This window comes from Alternaria viburni, assembly GCF_023758015.1.
Source record: "Alternaria viburni strain BMP 2772 chromosome Unknown scaffold_3, whole genome shotgun sequence".
Taxonomy (NCBI): domain Eukaryota; kingdom Fungi; phylum Ascomycota; class Dothideomycetes; order Pleosporales; family Pleosporaceae; genus Alternaria; species Alternaria viburni.
In genome coordinates, this window is record NW_026055772.1 from 1,174,692 (window position 1) to 1,192,764 (window position 18,073).

The window sequence follows — 18,073 nt, forward strand, 5'->3', positions numbered from 1 at the left end:
AAAATCGAAGCCCAAGACGGCTGGTCAACTGGACTTCCGAATCGAGCGAAACACGTGCATTTCGGAACAGCCAGATATTGGTGGGTGTGATGAGCTGCCGATCCAGACCCTTTTCGCAGCCAAGCGCGGGAAGCACAACGTTTCGGCACTCCGAGTCCTCGAGGACGGGCTGGGGCGCAAAAAAGGGTCGCGCTTGTTAACGTCTATGCAGATGTGTATGCGAACAGGGGAGAAATTTGAATGGATGGAAGTCAGGTTTTCACAGGAATCGCTCTAGCCAGACGAACGGAGCCGATGGCTGAAGCATTGGCTACAGTACGTAGTACAGCGAGGTAGTAATGACTCGTGCTGTTGTTGTGTTGTAGAGCAATGGCCAAGGCTCCACTGTGGAGAAGAGGGTTGGAGTCGTAGCGAATTGGGGTCTCCAGTGTGCCCTTAGCCGTGTGCGTAGTGCACAGGTGGCAGGAATCTGCTCGCCGTCACTAATTTATGTCGACGAAGCGGCAGAAGAAGTGGATGAGAGGGAGCGGGGAGGGAAAAGCAAAAGACAACGGGGAGAGACCGTTATGCATGCCGCGAAGCCGCTTGCCAGCTTGCAGCATGTTGGCAGCGGGCGACTGGATGAAAAAGTCGTGACAGGTGTTCGTGCTTGCAGAAAAACAAGGTCTCTATGCAGGGGCCGTCGAAAGAGAGCGCCACGATCAAGGTATAATTGCACGGGCCATGATGCATTGAAAGCGGTTAGGCCGGGAGAGTGAGCGCGTCGAGACGCGTCAGTTTCGCAATCGACGGTCTGCGGCGACAGCTTCACGTGTTGCGTGGGAGTACCAGACTCAGAATGCGATGCAAAAAGACGCAGAGCATCGCATGACGCCTCATGCGAGCAAATTGCGCAAAGTGTTGGATGCGGAGTGTTTGATTTTGTATGGGGCTCGGGGCACTTGGTGGGTTTGCAGAGGTTCTATCGACGATCTTGGCCTAACCCCGTCCGCTGTCTCGCACTAGCCGGGCAGCAACCGTCAGCCGACTTTTGCGAACCTCACCGCACATCACCTTCACCATCACGACTTTCACGATAATCCCGAGCCGACTCTCGCTCGTCGCACTCCCGTGCGCTCCACGCGACTTCCTGACGACCGTTTCCTTACGTCTTTTACGAATCTTGTCTTTCGCTTGCGCTTTCCTTGGACGCGGACTAAGGCGCCCAATTCGCTTCCGCCCACGCTCCCGCTCCTCCCATCGCGACCCACGACTCCCATATTTCGCCAACACCCGCCATCGCCACCCTTCACGATAATTCACGCGTCCTCTGACGTATCTTTGGACCTTTGCGCAACGTCTTCGACTATTGCTAATCGCGCATCCGCCCGTTGACAGCTGTTTGTCGCGACGTGAAGCTACGCGCCATCGTCGCCGATAAGAGCACTCGCGCATTCTTCGTGTCGACAGAGCTTCTGCGACACTGAAATCGTCCGTTGCCACTACTTCCGACAGTGCGCGACATCTTGCGACAGTACGCCCGCTTTATCAAGGCGCAGCCGTCCTGCTTGCACGTGTAACCAACCTGCAGCCGCACAGTCGCGTTCGCAGAGTACCAAACACCTGCCTGCTGGGTCCCGAGACCTATCACCACCGCCCTGCATAATCAAGCCACATCGACAGCAACCGGAACACCCTCAGACCGGATGCATTGATCGTTTGTCGTGTTTTAACTGCCGTTCCTCCTTGCAGTGTCTTTGAAGTCGACCTGTTGTTGTGGTCAAAGACAATCGTATCCTGAAACACGACATCGGAACGTTAGCAACATGGACGCCGAACGCCCCAATCTATCTACTACCCTACCCAGGAACTTCATGTTCCATTACCGTGACGGCCCGGCTCCACAGACTCCCGAGCCAGAGCCGCAACCCGAGCAGATGCAACCGCCGCCGCCGCCCCGACAGGTGCTCAAGGTGCGTCGCCGCCGTGCCACCCTCGTCATGAACAACGACGACATGGACGCCGTTATGGACCAGCGACCCGTTCCCACAATTGAGGCTCCCGAAGTCATGTCGGAAACCTCCAACCTGCTACCACCCTACTCACTACCTCAAAACGACGCATTCTTGTCTCCAGGGTTCAGCTTCCCTCGTATGCTTTCCCCACCCAAGACTCCCGCTGCCCAAGTGCGAACAATCAGCCACTACGAGGGAACTCAGGACTGGTCCGACGTCCCACATGTCAGCCAGAGTGAAACCTCTAGCAGACCCACCTCATCGTCAGGCTTCTCAGACTCATCCGTCTCGTCCTGCGATAGCATTGGCTCCTTCATGTCCAGAGGCGGCAGCTGCACGAGCCCCGAAGATGAATCATCAGACCCTTTCGCGTTCTACCCACCCACAAACAAAGCCCAACGACCAAGCTCACCTTCGATGGGTACCCAACAATCTCGCTCTGCCACAAAGCTGAAGTTGCGAGCCACCTTCAGCGAGGAGATGGATCACCACTTGTGGATGACTTACATGAAGTACCTTCAAGACCCTACGGTGACACCCTTCAAAGCCCTTCCGAGCACTACACCACCGAATGGAGTCTGCCATCGTGTGGCGAGGATGGCTCGCAAGACATGGAAGGGCCCGAAGTCTTCTCGCGCTGGTGCCCTCAATGCGACCCCACAACACGGCTTCCTTGCCGGTACACCGGGTACCATGAGGCCGATCAGGAGCGGTAGTAACACACCTGTAGCTAGGCCAACCAGGTCCACCATGCGCTACCCCAGTGAGAAGCAATGTCGGAAGCGCTTACGAGACTTGGCTAAACAGAAGCCATCGCTCTCTGCACACTATCAGCGTATGCTTCGTCGGTCGCCCTCGCCGCTGCAATCGTCTCCTCCACCTGAGCCCGAGCCACAACCGCGTCAACAACAACTACAGCAGCAGCCGCTGTCTTCGCCATTCTCTCAAGGCTCCACGTCCTTTTCCACAAGGGACATGAACTTGTCGCTGGCTACAAGCACTGCTGCGTCGATGCAGTTGGGCAACCCACTGTCGCAACTTGCCAACGATATCACACCACGACCGGCACCGCGAACTTGGTCGAGCGCGCGTTCTTCTGCTCACCAGAAGTCACAATCGCTTCATATCGGTCTCGGACTAGGCAACCTGCTAGGCTCACCATTCCGTGCCAGGAACGAGTCAAGCAACAACAACACGAACCAGAGCAATGCCCGAACATGGCATGCGCCGTCGTCTGCTGGTCACACCCCACGTCTGGGCTCACCTTTCCAACTGCATGCGCCGCGACCCAAGTCAAGAGTCTTCAAGCGTCGGGCGCTCCCATCCCACAACAGCTTCGAAGATAAGGCGCGAAACCGTGGAGACAGCTTCGTCAACGAGATCTTCGGAGCCCCAGCTGAATCGAGTCATCGTCGAGTAAGGAGCCGTGGCTTCAGCTTGGGTGATATGATGGAAGGCGCCCGACGACTGCCTTTGATCAACGACCCGTTAGGGTTGAACCCTTTCGCACAAAGCGGTTCTGCTATGCCTAGCCCGGCACCAACATCCCCTGCCGTGCCAATGGAAGCCCAGAACAAAGGCACCGTCCGCCTGGGTTCGCCATTCGTTGGTCGATCGAGCAATACTTTCCCTCGAGCGAATGTATCTCATAGCTTCGAGCCTCCAGCTTCGTTCGAGGAGCGTTTTGCCGGAACACCTAGCGACTCAGCATACCTGTACCGATCTTAGAGCTCGACGGTCTTGTCTTCCGCTTCATCATTGCACTTGAGCATGACTGCATCATCGGCGTTACGACCGACGGCCTCAACCGCCGTCATTGCATATACTTGCCATTTGGCCCACGGGCTTACTTACTCCTGCTTCCATGAAAAGCATTTCCTTTGTTTGTCTATACCAACTTCGATCTTCTTCACCGACAGCCTTTCGCCGTCGATGGTATACCTCCGGCGGGGTCGGCAGACCTTCGCACCTTGGCTTCTTGTCTATGTTCTGGGCCTTTAGTTCTTGGACATGGCATGTGGCTACATGTGTCTTCGAACAACTTCAGTAATTCGAGTGTGGGAGGGCGGGGCCAAGTGTAGTTCGGTCTGACACACCTTTCCCATCAGAAGGGTGTCTAGACAACTACCCCAGTCTTCCCAGCTCTTTCGTGTGTTCCGGCGCTTTTGCTTGTCTACAACGTCCTCTCTTTTCAAGCCCACCAAACGGTGCGGCTTCTTGTTTCCTTGTGTTCATGTCTTCCTCTTCTATCACGACGGACATGATGAACGTTACGAAGTGTGTGTGGGATATCGGCGTCCCTTGGTATGGAGTCTTCACGAATCTCAACGACTGTATCGAAGCGTGAACGACTGATACCTAATCTCTTGTCTTTCGGCGGCATCGGCCTCGATATGAATTTTGTCCGGAGGGTTGGATCGGCTGGACGGGTGATATTGGCTAGGACGACCGTTCGAACGAGAGCCTGTACACTTTGATAGATCAGCTGGTCCTTTCTGAAGGGATGAGATGCGTCGAGCAGATGAGCTAGTAATGAATGAAATGGATGAATCCAAATGACCAAATGCAAAGAGTGTGAAGAAGAGACTGAGCGTTCCACATAAGCCCCTCCTCGTGCACTGATCTCCGCACCGCCGTGCCGTAAGTAGTTCCGTAACATGAGCACAGGCGTCATCATGTCTGGTCTGTGCCGATTGCCCATGATCCATGGTAGGCACCTAGCCCTAAGCCACGACGCGATGGATCCCCCCTGCTGGTGCTCTTTGACGAAATGCAACAATTGTTTCAATACCCGACATAGAACAAGAAGCCAATAAGTCCTGCACATCTTGTGTGTAAATGAAGCCTGACCGGCGAAGACGACCTTGCTCACGATGTTCCGGCGAGAAAAAATAAAACATGCAGCAAGTGGATGCACCAGCCCACATCACCAACCCCGAAGTTGAAGTTTCGCGGCCGCACGCGTCGATTAGCCCAGGCATTACGCCGAGGCCTAACGTTTTCCTCGCAGCCGTCACTGTCCGGCCAGTCACAGCCCGCGAGCATAAGCCGTAGTATCCACTTGGGCTTATTGTGTGGAGAGGCGTGATGGAATTGTGTCGCACGTCGCGTGCCAAGTCTAGCCAGCCGTGCCCGGTTGTCTGGTGCGACGCGTGCGAGGTAGATCATGTGCTACCGCGAACGCGTGAGACGTGTCAAAAGACGTGTCGACTGCGTAATTGTTGGACCGGATGCGGTAAAGACGCGGTTTGGCATGCAGAGGGGCACCCTGAGAAGCATGACAAGCGCGCGTTGGTGATTCATCTAGTGCAGCGGCTGAGTTGCTTCTGGCTGTTTGGGATAAGCCCTTTGGCCATTGTATTGGATTGGATTGGGTGCGGATGCTCATGCGTGTTCCGGTGAGTATGTATAGTAAGACGCAGGTTTTACTATCCTGAACGCGTATATAGAAAGCGGATTCGCTTGCATTGCTGAGTGAGCCTGTCTGTGATCGTCGGGTCGCGCCCATGTTTATTCCCCACCATTCAGCCCAACCAAAGAAACTCCCCGTTGGCTGTTCCAGCCTTTCATGCTTCATTCGCGGCCTCGCGACACCATAACACGATACTGACGACACGCGTTGAAAGACATGAGCCGTGGTAGGTTTCACGTTGAGGGGGCGGGGTGTGTGTGGAGACGGCGCACGGGGAAGGTTCGACGGCTGATAATGGGCTGAGGTGTATTGTCGTCATTTTCAATATTTCCACGGCAACCCAGGCACGCCTAAAGCGACGGACCGCGGACGCAATATCGAAGACTCAGCTAGATCTTACGATCTTTGCGGATAGCTATCTATTCGCGCTTCGTCAGGCACACGCTTCCGTCACTCTGTACGTTTGCGGTCGTCCGAGGTCATCCGGCTCGCCTTCGGTTCCGGTTCCGCTGTCTCGAACCTGGGGAAGCTTTCATTGATAAGGAAAGTTCCTTTTGCAGTCGTATGGCTGACGGTACGATTACTCATTTGCCTAGGGGATCAGCGTTCAAGATTCATCTGGGTCCACCTCACTAGACCCTTCATGACCCTTCATCTACGCGGAATCATCCAAAGTTCTCGCGTCGGACGGACAACCGTATCATGTTCCATCTACACTTCGCCTCACATCAGCGCCATGAACTATGAGAGGGACAGCTACCAGGTGTCTCATTGTTCCCGACATGCCCATGTTGGATCCCGCCTAATGAACATGCGCTGGTGAAAGAGTTCAAAAGGAACGTCCTGCGAATATCTCCCGCACAACCCATCCTAGCAATTGCGCGGTCATCCGAGTCCACCACTTAGGGAGCCGAAGGCAGGCACGCGTACTTGTATGGCTCCCCGAAAGAAAGAATATTTGTCGTTGCCAGTCATCGATCACTTCATCACATTCGCTCCGATCTTCGACGAGGTTTATCTTTGTTGTATTATTCTAAGTCTATGTGATCAAACCAAGGTAGCGCCAAACGAAAGAGACAATTAACAGTACAGTAACGTATCGCAAACTCCTAGCCATGGGGTATAGCAAACAACGATCTAGGTGACAACAAAAGAAACGATCCACGATTCCATCGTCCTCCTTCTATGGTGACACATCGCTGCCGTTCCTCAAGTGCATCTTGTTCATGTCGCTATTCTGCTGGGGCATCTGCGCCAGCCAGCTAGGTGGTGCCATACCAGTCTGGTCATGGATAGTGCTGAGCAGAGGAGGCAGGCTCTGGAAGAGGTTGCGAATAGGTGCTGACGGGTCCGCCATACCCTCGCCTCCCTGACTACCTGTGTTCCAGACGTTGATCTTCGGCTGAAGGCCCTTGATGGCAGCGCCGTTCGCATTCGCAAGCTTCTCGTAGGTTCCGTTGGTGATCATGAGGTATTGCATGAGGCCCTGGGGTCCGCCGAGGACGTTAGCCATGTCACCGTATGCCTTGGCCATCGCAGAGAGACCCTCAGCTTCGCGCTGCTGGGTGATGAGATGGGCCTGTGCGGCACGCTCTTGGGCGAAGTACTCGGCTTCAGCGCGACGCTTGGTGGCCTCAAAGTCGGCCTCAGCAGCACGCAGGCTACGGAAAGCAGCGGCTTCAGCTTCGGCTTGCTGGCTGTACTTGTGTCCATCGGCGGATTTCTCCTGGGTGTACAGCTCTGCGTCGGCCTGCTGCTGCGCACTCTCCTTCTCGATCTTCGCCTGCACGACCTTGGTAGCACGGAGACGTTCAAGCTCCATGAGTGCCCTCTTCTTCTCAACCTCCATTTGAAGCTCGGCATCGCGTCGTTCGGCCTCGCGCTTGGCGTTGATGCGAGCTACGTTGAGGTCACGACCGATCTCAATTTCCTTGTCGGTGAACTTGGCGTCGGCTGTAGCCTTCTCGGCTTTACGCTCGGTCTCGAGGACGGCAGTTTGGGCGTGGATCTTTGCGACTTCTTGCTTGGTCTTTCCTTGCTTCTCTGCTTCTCCGACCTCACCTTGCATACGAGCGTGAGCAACATCGACCTTAGCTTGGTTTAGTGCGCCCTCGTGTGCCTTGCGAGAGAGAAAGGCGAAGTACTCCGAGCCTGGAGTGTCTTGTAGCTCCTTCACGTTGGCATTGTAAATGCAAAGACCAAACTGGTCAAGCTCGGATTGAACTTGCTGGATAACTATCGAATGTGTCAGTGCATGTTATGCATGAATTCCTGTTCAGACGTACCTTTGTCCTTGAAAATCTTTCGCTCACGGAACAGCTCTTCCATAGTCATGGTCGAGACAATACTTCGGGTCTCACCCTCAATAATACCCTTAACAATCTCTTGAACATGGTTGCGACCCTCAGCAACCGAGACGACTCCCTTGGCCGCCGTTTGGGTAGGGCTTCCGTCGCTCTCGCCAGTGAGTAGTACGGCGTATTTCTCAAGTGCCTCGGGGCTATCCGCAGGACCGATGGTGAATACGGCTGGCAGGGCAAACTTAAGCTTCTCAATAGTCATAGCCTGAAGGGCCATGGAGAAGTCAAAAGGTGTGATGGAGATCTTGGAAACCTTCTGTAGAGGATATACGAAGGCCTTCTTCTTGATCAAGACCTTCTCAATTCCTACACCCGTGATGACGAGGTAGGAATTGGGCTCGGCGACGTGGTACCACATGTTGACGGTTGAGGTATAAGAGGTGTTTTTGGGAGTGTAATGTACAATGTCGAGGTTGTAGGCGTCTGGGTCCGGTATGCAGTGTTACTTGAAGACGTTCAAGTTGTATGAATTCGGGAATGCGTGGGTTTATGGGTGATTATATATAAAGAGTGGAAATGTGCTCAAGGACAAGGAGTTATCAACCAAAGTTGGGGCGCTTCAAAGGATAATGCGCAGTATGAGGCTGAGCTAACGGCGACCACGGTACCTCTTATATACATCACAACATCTTCTAAGATGTTTTGTTTATCCGCATTTCCGGCAACGAGTGACCTTCTCGGTGAGCATCTTTGTGCTGGTGTTGGTGGAGACCGCAGCATGCGGCGCACGGTCCACACGACTAGTCTGAGTACGGAGTAGTGCGGCGCAGCCTGGAGTGTGCCTTGCGCCTCACAGCCACCCCATGTGCCTTGGGCCTGAAGAGACGCTTTATCTTGCAAGAGTATGGTTCTCGCGCGGTGAGCAGAATAGGCAGCTTTACGAAGTGCGCAGCCGCCGTTCAACTATGTTTTAAAGCCCTCAAAGAGAAGGGCCGGTAAGGCGATCTCCAGGCCACCAGAAATCTGCGCAAGCTGTCTGCCCGCTGCGTCGCATAGCCTCCGTCTCTACATACTCACTTCTTGAAGTTCCTACACATCTTACCACCCTCAAGAGTCGAAACCCAATGCCAAGGTTCTCGGCCCGGACACCTCGTGATTGAGTATCTACACGCTTACAATTCGCTTACCCACGCCAGGCAATACATCATTGCGCCCTTATTCCCATGGCTCGTACGATCACGAGACTGATGTGTATGCGATTTGGGACTAGTCAAAGCTGCGCCATATGAGCACGGAGTCACAGGCTCCTAGAAACTGTAACTACTCCGGTATGCGCCTGCCGTGATCCGTTCGATATCCGTGAAGACCGTTTCAGTTGTTGCCACCGCAATAAAGGGTAGTCGTAGAAGTTCGGTAACGAGAGCAAGTATCCGACCATAGTCCACGATATCCTGCAGCAAAGCCCGGAATCCCCATGCCGACACATCCATAATTTCACTCTAGACATACCAACACATTGAACAACTATACCTCTCAAGTTTAGTCAACACCACAACAATGTCACGAAACGAAAAACAAGCCTCTCCACCACCCTACTCAGAGTACAGCACCCCGACCTCCTCACGTGGCACCACCATCCTCAATCAACTAAGCACAACCCGCACGCACCACATCCAATCCGTAATCGAAAGACACATCATCCCCCTCATCGAAGAACGCGTCACATATGGCATCGCCCAAACAACCATCGCCATGCTCCCCTCCGACATCCCCCTACCCGCCGTCGAAGAGAAATCAGAATTCAGCTTCGACACAGCCGACACCAAACCGGTCGAGGTCGTTGGTTTCTCCTCTGAAGACGAACCGAAAGTCGTGCGGTTGGAGGGCCAGATGAACCGCACAGAGTTCTGGAGACCGCAAGTTGTGATTGTGGAGTTGGAGCGTCTGTTGAGTGAGAATTTGAATGCGAATCCGGTTTTGAGAAGTCCGAGGGGGGAGGGGAGAGGTGTGGAGAGTGCTGTGCAGAGGCAGGGGATGAGAGGGCTTTTGAGTAGGGTTATGCCGTCGTTGGGGCCAGAGATGCGCTCGCCGGGTGGGAATCCAGAGGTTGGCGTGAGGCAGCAGTTGGATCAAGGAGGTATGGTTGTGGTGAAGGCCAGGCTGGAGGAGATATGCTTGAGGACGGTGAGCGAGTTTGGCTTGTATGATACCATGTCGAAGCAGTGTGTTATTATACGCGTGGATGCGCGGTGTTAAATTCGTTTGGTTACGTGCAATCAAGACTGCATGGCTCGTTGCGAGGAGAGCGAGGAGATTTACTATGTTGTCGGAGATGATAGTTGAAAGTGTAATGGACATTGAATCTGTACATGTTGTGCCGCAGAGCAGTCGAGCTACACCCTCTTATGTCGGGGATCGTACGTGTTTTTCAGCCAGACAACCAAGACTTGCAAAAAGAGTCAAGATGCCAAAGCAGTACACAAAGAGCTGCGCTGTTGTAGCTACATTGGCAAAAAACTAATCCTCCTCCGGGAAGGCTCGAACTTCCAACCTCCTGATAGCCACAGATGTAACAGTCAGACGCGCTAGCCAATTGCGCCACAGAGGATTATGTTGAGCGGATAGCGCTGAAGGCGCTCCGGTTGTGAGTTGAGAAATTGGAATTTTCATCGATCATATACTTCGACTCAGTCTTCGAGGAACGCGGCGTGCAGATCAGTTGCGGTCGAATGTGTCGGCGTTGTGCGGGTGATGATGTGGGGTAAACCTCTGTGACCCCACCAAACCTCGTGTAGTCTGTCTCATCGTTATGATCTTCGATTCATCCACTTTCTACGTGCTGTTGCTACGCCGCCTCCTCTGCATCGCCCTTCAACACTACGATGCCATAAGGATCGCGATCAACTTCACTGACAGCAATCTCGAAGTCATCATCTGCCAATGCCTCCTGCAGCGCCTCGTTGTCCTTCTCCTCCTCCCTAATCTTACCCCACTCTTCTTGCACCGCCTCTTCCAATTGCCAAAGCAAAACTTCTGCTAGGAAGCCGCGCTCAGAATTGCTATGGAATAAACTGATGACAGCTCTTCCGTTCTCAATCGCTGCAAGGGCCGAATGATGGTCCATCTCGCCTGTGAACAATAGATCCACGTCTAGACCGTTCAGCAGACCTGAGCCTGAGCCTGCGCAGATGCCTACGCTACGTATCTCTATGTCTGCGATTGCCTTCTCTTGGGGTATCGCGATTGGGAAGCCTTTAGGGTTGTTGAGTCCCTTGCCTATGCGATCGAGGAGTGTTGGGAGCGGTTGTGGGTGATCGAATTTCACGATGCGGCCCATGCCAGCTCCGGGGTGTGATGCTAGTGCTGGCGATTGAGGTTTGATAGTTTCGCGTTTATGGGGGGCGGTGAGCGGGATTTTGGCGGGCGTAGGCTGCTTGCCAAAGTGCAGTAGGGGCTGGCTAGGGTGGTGTTGCAGCATGAATGTCGGGCGCTTCTTCTTTTCGATGAAGGGGTCCTCATCATCTTCCTTTGTATTACTTGCAGACTCCGATTGTGCATCTGCTTCTGAGATGTTGTAAATTGTCTTCGTGCCTGTTACGATGTCCGCAAGCCAATCTCCAAGTCCTCCCGGAGCTGCGTCGAGCGCGGTATGTGGGCAGTACACACTGATGCCATGGCTAGCAAGGCGTAGTAACGATTGTTGCTGCGTGTCGGCGAGAGTCAACGATTTCAAGCCTCGGAATATGATGGGGTGGTATGCGATGACGATTGAGGAGTTGAGCGCAATCGCTTCGTCCGCGACGGCTTTGGTAAGGTCGATGGTAAGGAGGGCGGTGTTGGACTGGCGACGCGACGGATCGAACGGCGCCTCAAGCAGCAGCCCAGTGTTATCCCAGGAGTTGTCGGCAAGCTCCTTCGGATACCTTCACGTTTGTCAATACCTGAAAACACATAGCGCGGTGCATCGAGCATAGTCCGACGCATTCTCAGGGAACTTACAGCTTCTGCATCGCCCTCACCACCGCCCTCGAGAAAGGCGCCGAAGTAGTCATAGCGAATCGTCGTGCCGTAGATACAAGCATACAGCTTCTGGGTTCACAATGCAGAGCAAAATCCACGCGTGCTGCAATGCCGATCCAACGCGCCTGCCCACCCCTGCAGTTGATGCGTCATAGCCCCTCCCCTCCCAAAGTCCCGGTCTTTCCCCATTCGGCAACCGCATCTTATCAGATCCGAAGATAGGAACACCAAAGGTCAATATCACATCATCGCCTTATGGATCCGCGACACAAACTTTACAAAACTCTTGACAATCTTGCCATCGCACCAGACACCAGAACCAGTATGAGTGCAAGGACGGACGAGGAAGCGGCGAACGTGCAGGCTACTTCTGGCGTTACCATGGAGGGACTGGAGAGGAAGTTGAAGGAGGGTTTGGGCGCAACTTATGTCGAGATCGAAGATCTAAGCGGTACGTAATATTTTGTTATTCCTCGCAGAACAGTGGTTCCAGATGGAGAGTGATCGTCTCACGAGCGCGTTCTTGGGCTGGAAAAGTGCTAGGTTCGGGAATTGGAGTCACGAGCATGAATTAATGTCGCATACTAGGTGGATGCGGGCAAATGTACGAGGCTATCATCGTATCACCACAGTTCGCCAAGAAGACTACTCTAGCACGACACCGGCTAGTTAACTCAACATTGAAGGAGGAGATTGCCGCGATACATGCATGGACCCCTAAATGCCATACGCCAGAAGAGTGGGAGAAGAAGAAGCCACAGTAAAGAATGGTCACACCAACGTGTGGTAGCAAATAGGATGCTTAAGAGGTTAGGACTTTGAGTCTACGCATCACGAGTCACGACTGATGGATTTGATGCTTAAATGAGGTGGTTTTTGATGATAGTATCTACCGGCTTGTACATACTCGCCACATCAGGCCCTTTAGCTGAGCAGCACCCGTATCTCACCACTGGTACGGGGAAACATATCCCTCAAACCGGGTTCCTGGTCCTCGTCTTCCTTGTCTTCGTCGTATGTCAGATCATCAGCAGCCATCATCTTGGCCTCCACAATCTCAAAGTCCTCACAGAACTTGCCGGCTGCTTCTTCCGTGATGTCCTGTATCATCTTTCTGTTGCGCAGCCGCTTGATGTTTTCCGATGCATCAATGATAGCAGACGGCAAGAACTCGTCGAGTTGCTGACTGGCTGCCACGAGTGCGTCCGGCTTGAACGCATCCAAATCAGGAATGGTCTTCAGACTCTCTGGCGAGTCGGTAATCTCTTCAAGCGCATTGATGAGGGTGATGAGACCAGATTCATGGACCAAGTACTGGTGTTGGTAGTCTGTCAATTTGGCAACATGCTCATCGATTGTATCGTCGATGTCGCTGACCCGCTCGCTAGCGAATGTATACTGAGAGAGGACCTCTTTAGCCGCAAAGAGGCAGTTGATGGCGAAGATGGCGTTATCAGGCAGTTTCATTCCTTTTTGCAGGTTCTCGCAACCATTCAAGAATGGATCCAGAGATTCCGCAAGTACAGTCTGGAATCCTTGCCCGTTGTCATCCGTTGCGGCAAATGAAGTATCGTAGCTTTTCGCAAGTACTCGAAGCATTTGGAGTGCATCCTCCAGGAATTCGGGGGCGGACAGATCGGCTGGCGCAACAGCGAGGTCGCTCTGGACATTGGCGACGTAATCTCTCATATTAGCACGGAACTGTCGCATCGCAGAAGCCTCTAGTGTATCAAACACATCCAAGACATCGGAATCTGCTCCAAGTAGCTTGGCAAAGGTTCCTTTATAGAAACCAATCAAGTTTGCGATCTTGTAAGCAAGGGTTGCATCGTCGTGACTCTGGACAACCTGTTCGGTCCGCTGCCTCAAAAGACGCGCCACACCCGTGAGATCGCGGCTGACGAGCTGATTTAGGGCTTTCCGTCCGTCGAAGACTTCTGCATCCTCATCGCCTCTCAGCCACAGCTCACTTTCAAGACCTGCTTGGATAGAACGTTTGATCTCATCGCCGTCTGAGATGAACAGGTTCTCGAGCGCCTCCCTCTCGGATACTGTCGTGGAGTGTGCCCACGCGAGCATATCTCCAACATAGCGGAGTGGGTCGTGGGCATGAAACTCGATCGGTTTGGTGGCTATGTGCTCTTCTGATGTCGATCCGGTCAACGCAGCGTGGAATGAATCAGATAAAATGGCTTCTCGTGCCTCGGCAAACGAGTCTAGGCAGCTTTGGAACAAAGTTGGACGTTCAGCCAGCACGCGCAGAGACCGGCGCACAGAAGCACTGATCTGTGGGTTCTCTAGATCCAGTGTCTTGAACTCGCGTTGGATCCACCGATACAGTTTTTGGAAGGCTGAATTGAGTTGCTTGGAGCTCTGCTCCAGCACTTCCAGGCCCAACCGCTGGTCCTCGGTCCCGAGCAGGACTTGACAATCGCGATGTATCTTCTTTACGCGGGTCAAGACCTGGAAAAACTCCTCATTGACAGGCTCAGCAGTGGAGGTCAGGATAGTGGCGTCTTCTTCCGATATGAGGAAGTGAGTGGTGAAGGCGTTCAGAATCTGCTGCTTAGATTCGACCTGCTTCCTCTGGGTTATGAGGCTTGTGGCTTCCTCCAGGACGGGTCCAGTTTCTCTGTTGGCAGCTTCAATATGACCGCGCATATCCGCGCAGTACGTATTCAGGCTACTGATAGCAGTCCCGATACGTTTCAGTTGCTAGTGGAGATTAGTCCGATGTTCTTGATACTTGGTGTTCTATCATACTTCCGCAACCTGGCCAAAGTCCTTGATAATCTCGCCATTGCACTCGATGACATCCTTCTGCACATCTAAACGCAACTGCCGTCGTGTTTCGGCGGTGTTCTGCACGCCACGCGCATCCAGAGTTTCCAGGGCATCGCGGATTTCCAAGTCGGCGTATGATGCAGAGAGCACGCTAGTGATCCTGCTCGAGAGGGCATTTGTGCCTCGCGATGCAGGGGCTACGGATGGAGAGGACGGAGAAGTGCCATTCTGAGAAGCGGGAGTTGCTCGCTCCTGGAAGTAGCTCACCGACATGACTGGATGGGTGTTGTGACTTGGGCCCTGAAAGGTGTCATATCGGGCAGACGAGCGGCAAGTGCAGCCGAGCCTTATCGATATCGGTCGCGTCACCTGCATGCATGCCATGTGCTCCAGCGATAGCCGCGACCATCACTCATCCTACCCTCTATCACGCTGGAATGGCCACTGACTAGGTTTACGTCAGTGCTCATGGAGGCTCGTCTTGAATTTTGGGATCACGCCTTCGGTCCTCTGACCACTCTTGCAGCCTCCAAACGCCCTCAACCCAGCGCAGCACGGCCACGCGCCCCGCCGTTGCCTGAGCGCACCACCACTGTCCGACCATGATGGCCTCTAACCTACTGTCTAAGCTTCTTCCCTCTGCATCGGACGAAACATACGAACGCGAACCTCTTGCTGCCCGCGACCGCCGCAGCTCCACCTCGACCGGCGAGCGACACGAGATGGACATAGACGAGGAGAACTTTGAGGCTCGCTTTGAGGAGCAAGACCTCGCACATCTGCTCGAAGAGGCATCCTCATGTCAGATGACGACCGAGAGCCGCGCTGTCTCCCCGGAGGCCAAACGCAACGCACCACCCGGCATCAATACAGCGAGTCGCATGCCGGCTTGGAGGCAACCCGCGCCATCCCGCACTGTGCCCTTGGACGACGATGACGACGTCCCACAGTCCTTACTTCTTGAGGGAGGACATGAGCCGGGGCCAAGTTCGACTCCGCGCGGCGAAGGCCTCCCTATGCCAGTACCTGGCCCAGCCACACGACAAACACGGGCGCAATGGGATGCTACACGGAACCAACAGCGGCTGCACGACGAGGACGGAAACGGCGCACCTTCGCGGCCGTGGGGACATACCAGTAGACCTGGGCATTTCGCCGCCGACCGCAAGGAGAAGGCCTTGTGGCTGTGGGTGAACCAGATGGATCTGGACAACTACATGACCGAGGTCTATGATTACTTTGTCGGCTGCGGAATATACTCCATCCTCCTGGCCCGGGTTTTGACGCTCGCTCGGAGCGCCTTCGTAGTCGGGTTCATGACGTTCCTTGGCTTCTGCATCGACTACTCCAAGCTGCCAAAGAGCAACAAGTTGGAGCAGGTCTTGGTGCCAAAGTGTGCAGCGAAGTCAGTAAATGCCTATGACGAAATCACTTCCCAGCTGACATGATATAGGATCCATGGAATTTGGATTTTCGGCCTCTGGGTCTTCATCATCTATTGGCTCTACACGTTCTACAACCTCTTTACTGATATACCCCGGCTCCGAGCCACGCACGACTTCTACCACTACTTGCTCGACATCCCCGACCGCGACATACAAACCATACAGTGGCAGCAGGTGGTGACGCGCATCATGGCTTTGCGGGACTTGAACTTGACCACCGCCTCGAACCTGTCTCCGCAGACGCGCAAGTTACTCGATTCGAAGAGCAGGCAGCGACTAGATGCTATCGACATCGCGGGTCGCCTGATGCGTCGTGACAACTATCTGATCGCCCTCTTCAACAAGGAGATATTGGATGTCACCGTTCCGCTTCCCTTCCTTGGCAACCGATACATCTTCTCGGAAACGACCAGATGGCACGTCAATCTCGCCATCATGGACTTTGTTTTCAGTGGACCGAACGGCCAGTTCAATCCTGACTTCCTGAAGGAACGCAACCGCCGAGAGCTCGTAAAGAGGCTGAAAACTCGCTTCTTCTGGACTGGCATCATCAGTATTCTCTGCGCACCTTTCGCTGTGGTATTCGTGCTTGCTTCGTACATGTTCAAATACTTCACCGAATACCACAAGGATCCAGGCCAACTCAGTAACCGCGACTTCACTACTTTCGCTCAGTGGAAGTTCCGTGAGTTCAACGAGCTGCCTCACTACTTCGCCCGCCGCCGTAACATGGCTTATCCGTACGCAAACCTCTACCTTGCCCAGTTCCCTAAAGACAAGACCGAGCAGGTCTCATCATTTGTCGCATTTATTGCTGGCGCCTTCGCATTCGTCCTTGTGGTCTTCACTCTTATGGATTCGGAGCTCTTCCTCAACTTTGAAATCACACCGGGCAAAACAGCTATCTTCTGGATCGGTATTCTTAGTACGATTTACCGTGTCGCACGTGGAAGCAGCCCTCAAGACGACCAGGTCGCAGATCCATCCTACTACCTCCAACATGTCATCTACCACACGCGCTACGAGCCCGAGTCGTGGCGTGATAGGCTACACACCGACGAAGTTCGCGCTGAATTCGCTCAACTGTACCAGCCCAAGATTGTGATCTTCGCCGAAGAGATACTCAGCATGATCATCACACCTTTTCTGCTCATGTTCAGGTTACCAGCCTGCAGCGAGCGTATCGTCGACTTCTTCCGCGAGTTCTCGATCGTAGTCGACGGCCTAGGCGTGACATGCTCGTACTCCATGTTCCCCTCTACAAAGACCACTCGCAACGCCAACAACATCCCGGCAAACGGAGCTGCTGCCCCGAGAGAAGATCCTGACCTCCGGGAAGACTACTTCATGGCTAAAGACAACAAGATGATGGCATCCTACTACGGCTTCCTGGACACATACCAGAACCCCGGACGTGGCTACAACGGCCGTCTCCAAGGCCGAAGCCAGTTCCACCCTCCGCCACAGTTCCCCAATACCTTCGGTTCCATGTCGCAGACTGCTCAGCCCGTTGAAATGGGTGCCAGAGGAACGAGCAGAGGCCCGACTGGCCGCCAGAATCTCCAGCAGAGGACACCGAGACATAGAACGGGTGCTAGGGACGAACCCATGAACTCTGTTCTTCTGGATCCTCACCACCAACCTTCTTCTGCATCTATACTCCGCGGCTCGCCACGCCAGGCACCGAACAATAGATATCGGACGCCTTTGTCAGCTGTGGCGGATGCACCTGGCCCATCGAACACGCGTATCGAGGAAGAGAGTACCCTTGGTGATTCGTGGCGAACGAGTCGACTTGCACAAGATGACGATGACGAGGAGGAAGCACCGGGCAACAATCGCGGTGGTGTACTGCAGCTCTTGCAGCAATTTTCTCGTGCGCAGGCTGAAGGCCGAGGCGCTGGTGTTGGTGTTTGAACTACACGTTCATATTGCATTTGCCTTTGGTTATATGGGAATAGGCAGGCGTTCTCGATTGGAGTGTCTGGGTTGGGAACTTATACCACTTTTAGCATCGGACCATTACTAGTAGAGATCAATAGCAATCATTCGAGCAACACACAAACATTATGCTGTACCATGACTTCTCGGACGACGACCACCATAAACCGCTCATCA

General features: G+C 53.8%; 7 protein-coding genes and 1 non-coding gene across 8 annotated transcripts; 4 read left to right on the plus strand and 4 right to left on the minus strand.

The window, feature by feature from the left end:
* Nucleotides 1-1,805: 1,805 nt before the first annotated feature.
* Nucleotides 1,806-3,722, plus strand: J4E79_002016 (uncharacterized protein; the record flags this gene model as incomplete). The annotated part of the gene is made up of 1 exon (XM_049350920.1): nucleotides 1,806-3,722. One exon carries the CDS (start codon nucleotides 1,806-1,808, stop codon nucleotides 3,720-3,722), a length of 1,917 nt encoding a protein of 638 aa, XP_049214759.1.
* A 2,867-nt stretch (nucleotides 3,723-6,589) lies between these two features.
* J4E79_002017 (uncharacterized protein) lies at nucleotides 6,590-8,124 on the minus strand (the record flags this gene model as incomplete). Its single annotated transcript, XM_049350921.1, has 2 exons — nucleotides 6,590-7,641; nucleotides 7,692-8,124. 2 exons carry the CDS (start codon nucleotides 8,122-8,124, stop codon nucleotides 6,590-6,592), a joined length of 1,485 nt encoding a protein of 494 aa, XP_049214760.1.
* A 1,139-nt stretch (nucleotides 8,125-9,263) lies between these two features.
* J4E79_002018 (uncharacterized protein) lies at nucleotides 9,264-9,962 on the plus strand (the record flags this gene model as incomplete). The annotated part of the gene is made up of 1 exon (XM_049350922.1): nucleotides 9,264-9,962. One exon carries the CDS (start codon nucleotides 9,264-9,266, stop codon nucleotides 9,960-9,962), a length of 699 nt encoding a protein of 232 aa, XP_049214761.1.
* A 267-nt stretch (nucleotides 9,963-10,229) lies between these two features.
* On the minus strand, nucleotides 10,230-10,314 carry J4E79_002019. Its single transcript has one exon. It is a non-coding gene; the product is annotated as a tRNA-Asn (tRNA).
* A 237-nt stretch (nucleotides 10,315-10,551) lies between these two features.
* Nucleotides 10,552-11,758, minus strand: J4E79_002020 (uncharacterized protein; the record flags this gene model as incomplete). The annotated part of the gene is made up of 2 exons (XM_049350923.1): nucleotides 10,552-11,629; nucleotides 11,706-11,758. 2 exons carry the CDS (start codon nucleotides 11,756-11,758, stop codon nucleotides 10,552-10,554), a joined length of 1,131 nt encoding a protein of 376 aa, XP_049214762.1.
* A 292-nt stretch (nucleotides 11,759-12,050) lies between these two features.
* J4E79_002021 (uncharacterized protein) lies at nucleotides 12,051-12,490 on the plus strand (the record flags this gene model as incomplete). Its single annotated transcript, XM_049350924.1, has 2 exons — nucleotides 12,051-12,177; nucleotides 12,315-12,490. The coding sequence occupies 2 exons, from the start codon at nucleotides 12,051-12,053 to the stop codon at nucleotides 12,488-12,490; spliced, it is 303 nt and encodes a 100-aa protein (XP_049214763.1).
* A 160-nt stretch (nucleotides 12,491-12,650) lies between these two features.
* COG6 (Golgi transport complex subunit 6) lies at nucleotides 12,651-14,783 on the minus strand (the record flags this gene model as incomplete). The annotated part of the gene is made up of 2 exons (XM_049350925.1): nucleotides 12,651-14,441; nucleotides 14,490-14,783. The coding sequence occupies 2 exons, from the start codon at nucleotides 14,781-14,783 to the stop codon at nucleotides 12,651-12,653; spliced, it is 2,085 nt and encodes a 694-aa protein (XP_049214764.1).
* A 329-nt stretch (nucleotides 14,784-15,112) lies between these two features.
* Nucleotides 15,113-17,872, plus strand: ATG9 (autophagy protein atg9; the record flags this gene model as incomplete). The annotated part of the gene is made up of 2 exons (XM_049350926.1): nucleotides 15,113-15,915; nucleotides 15,964-17,872. The coding sequence occupies 2 exons, from the start codon at nucleotides 15,113-15,115 to the stop codon at nucleotides 17,870-17,872; spliced, it is 2,712 nt and encodes a 903-aa protein (XP_049214765.1).
* Between the last annotated feature and the right edge of the window lie 201 nt (nucleotides 17,873-18,073).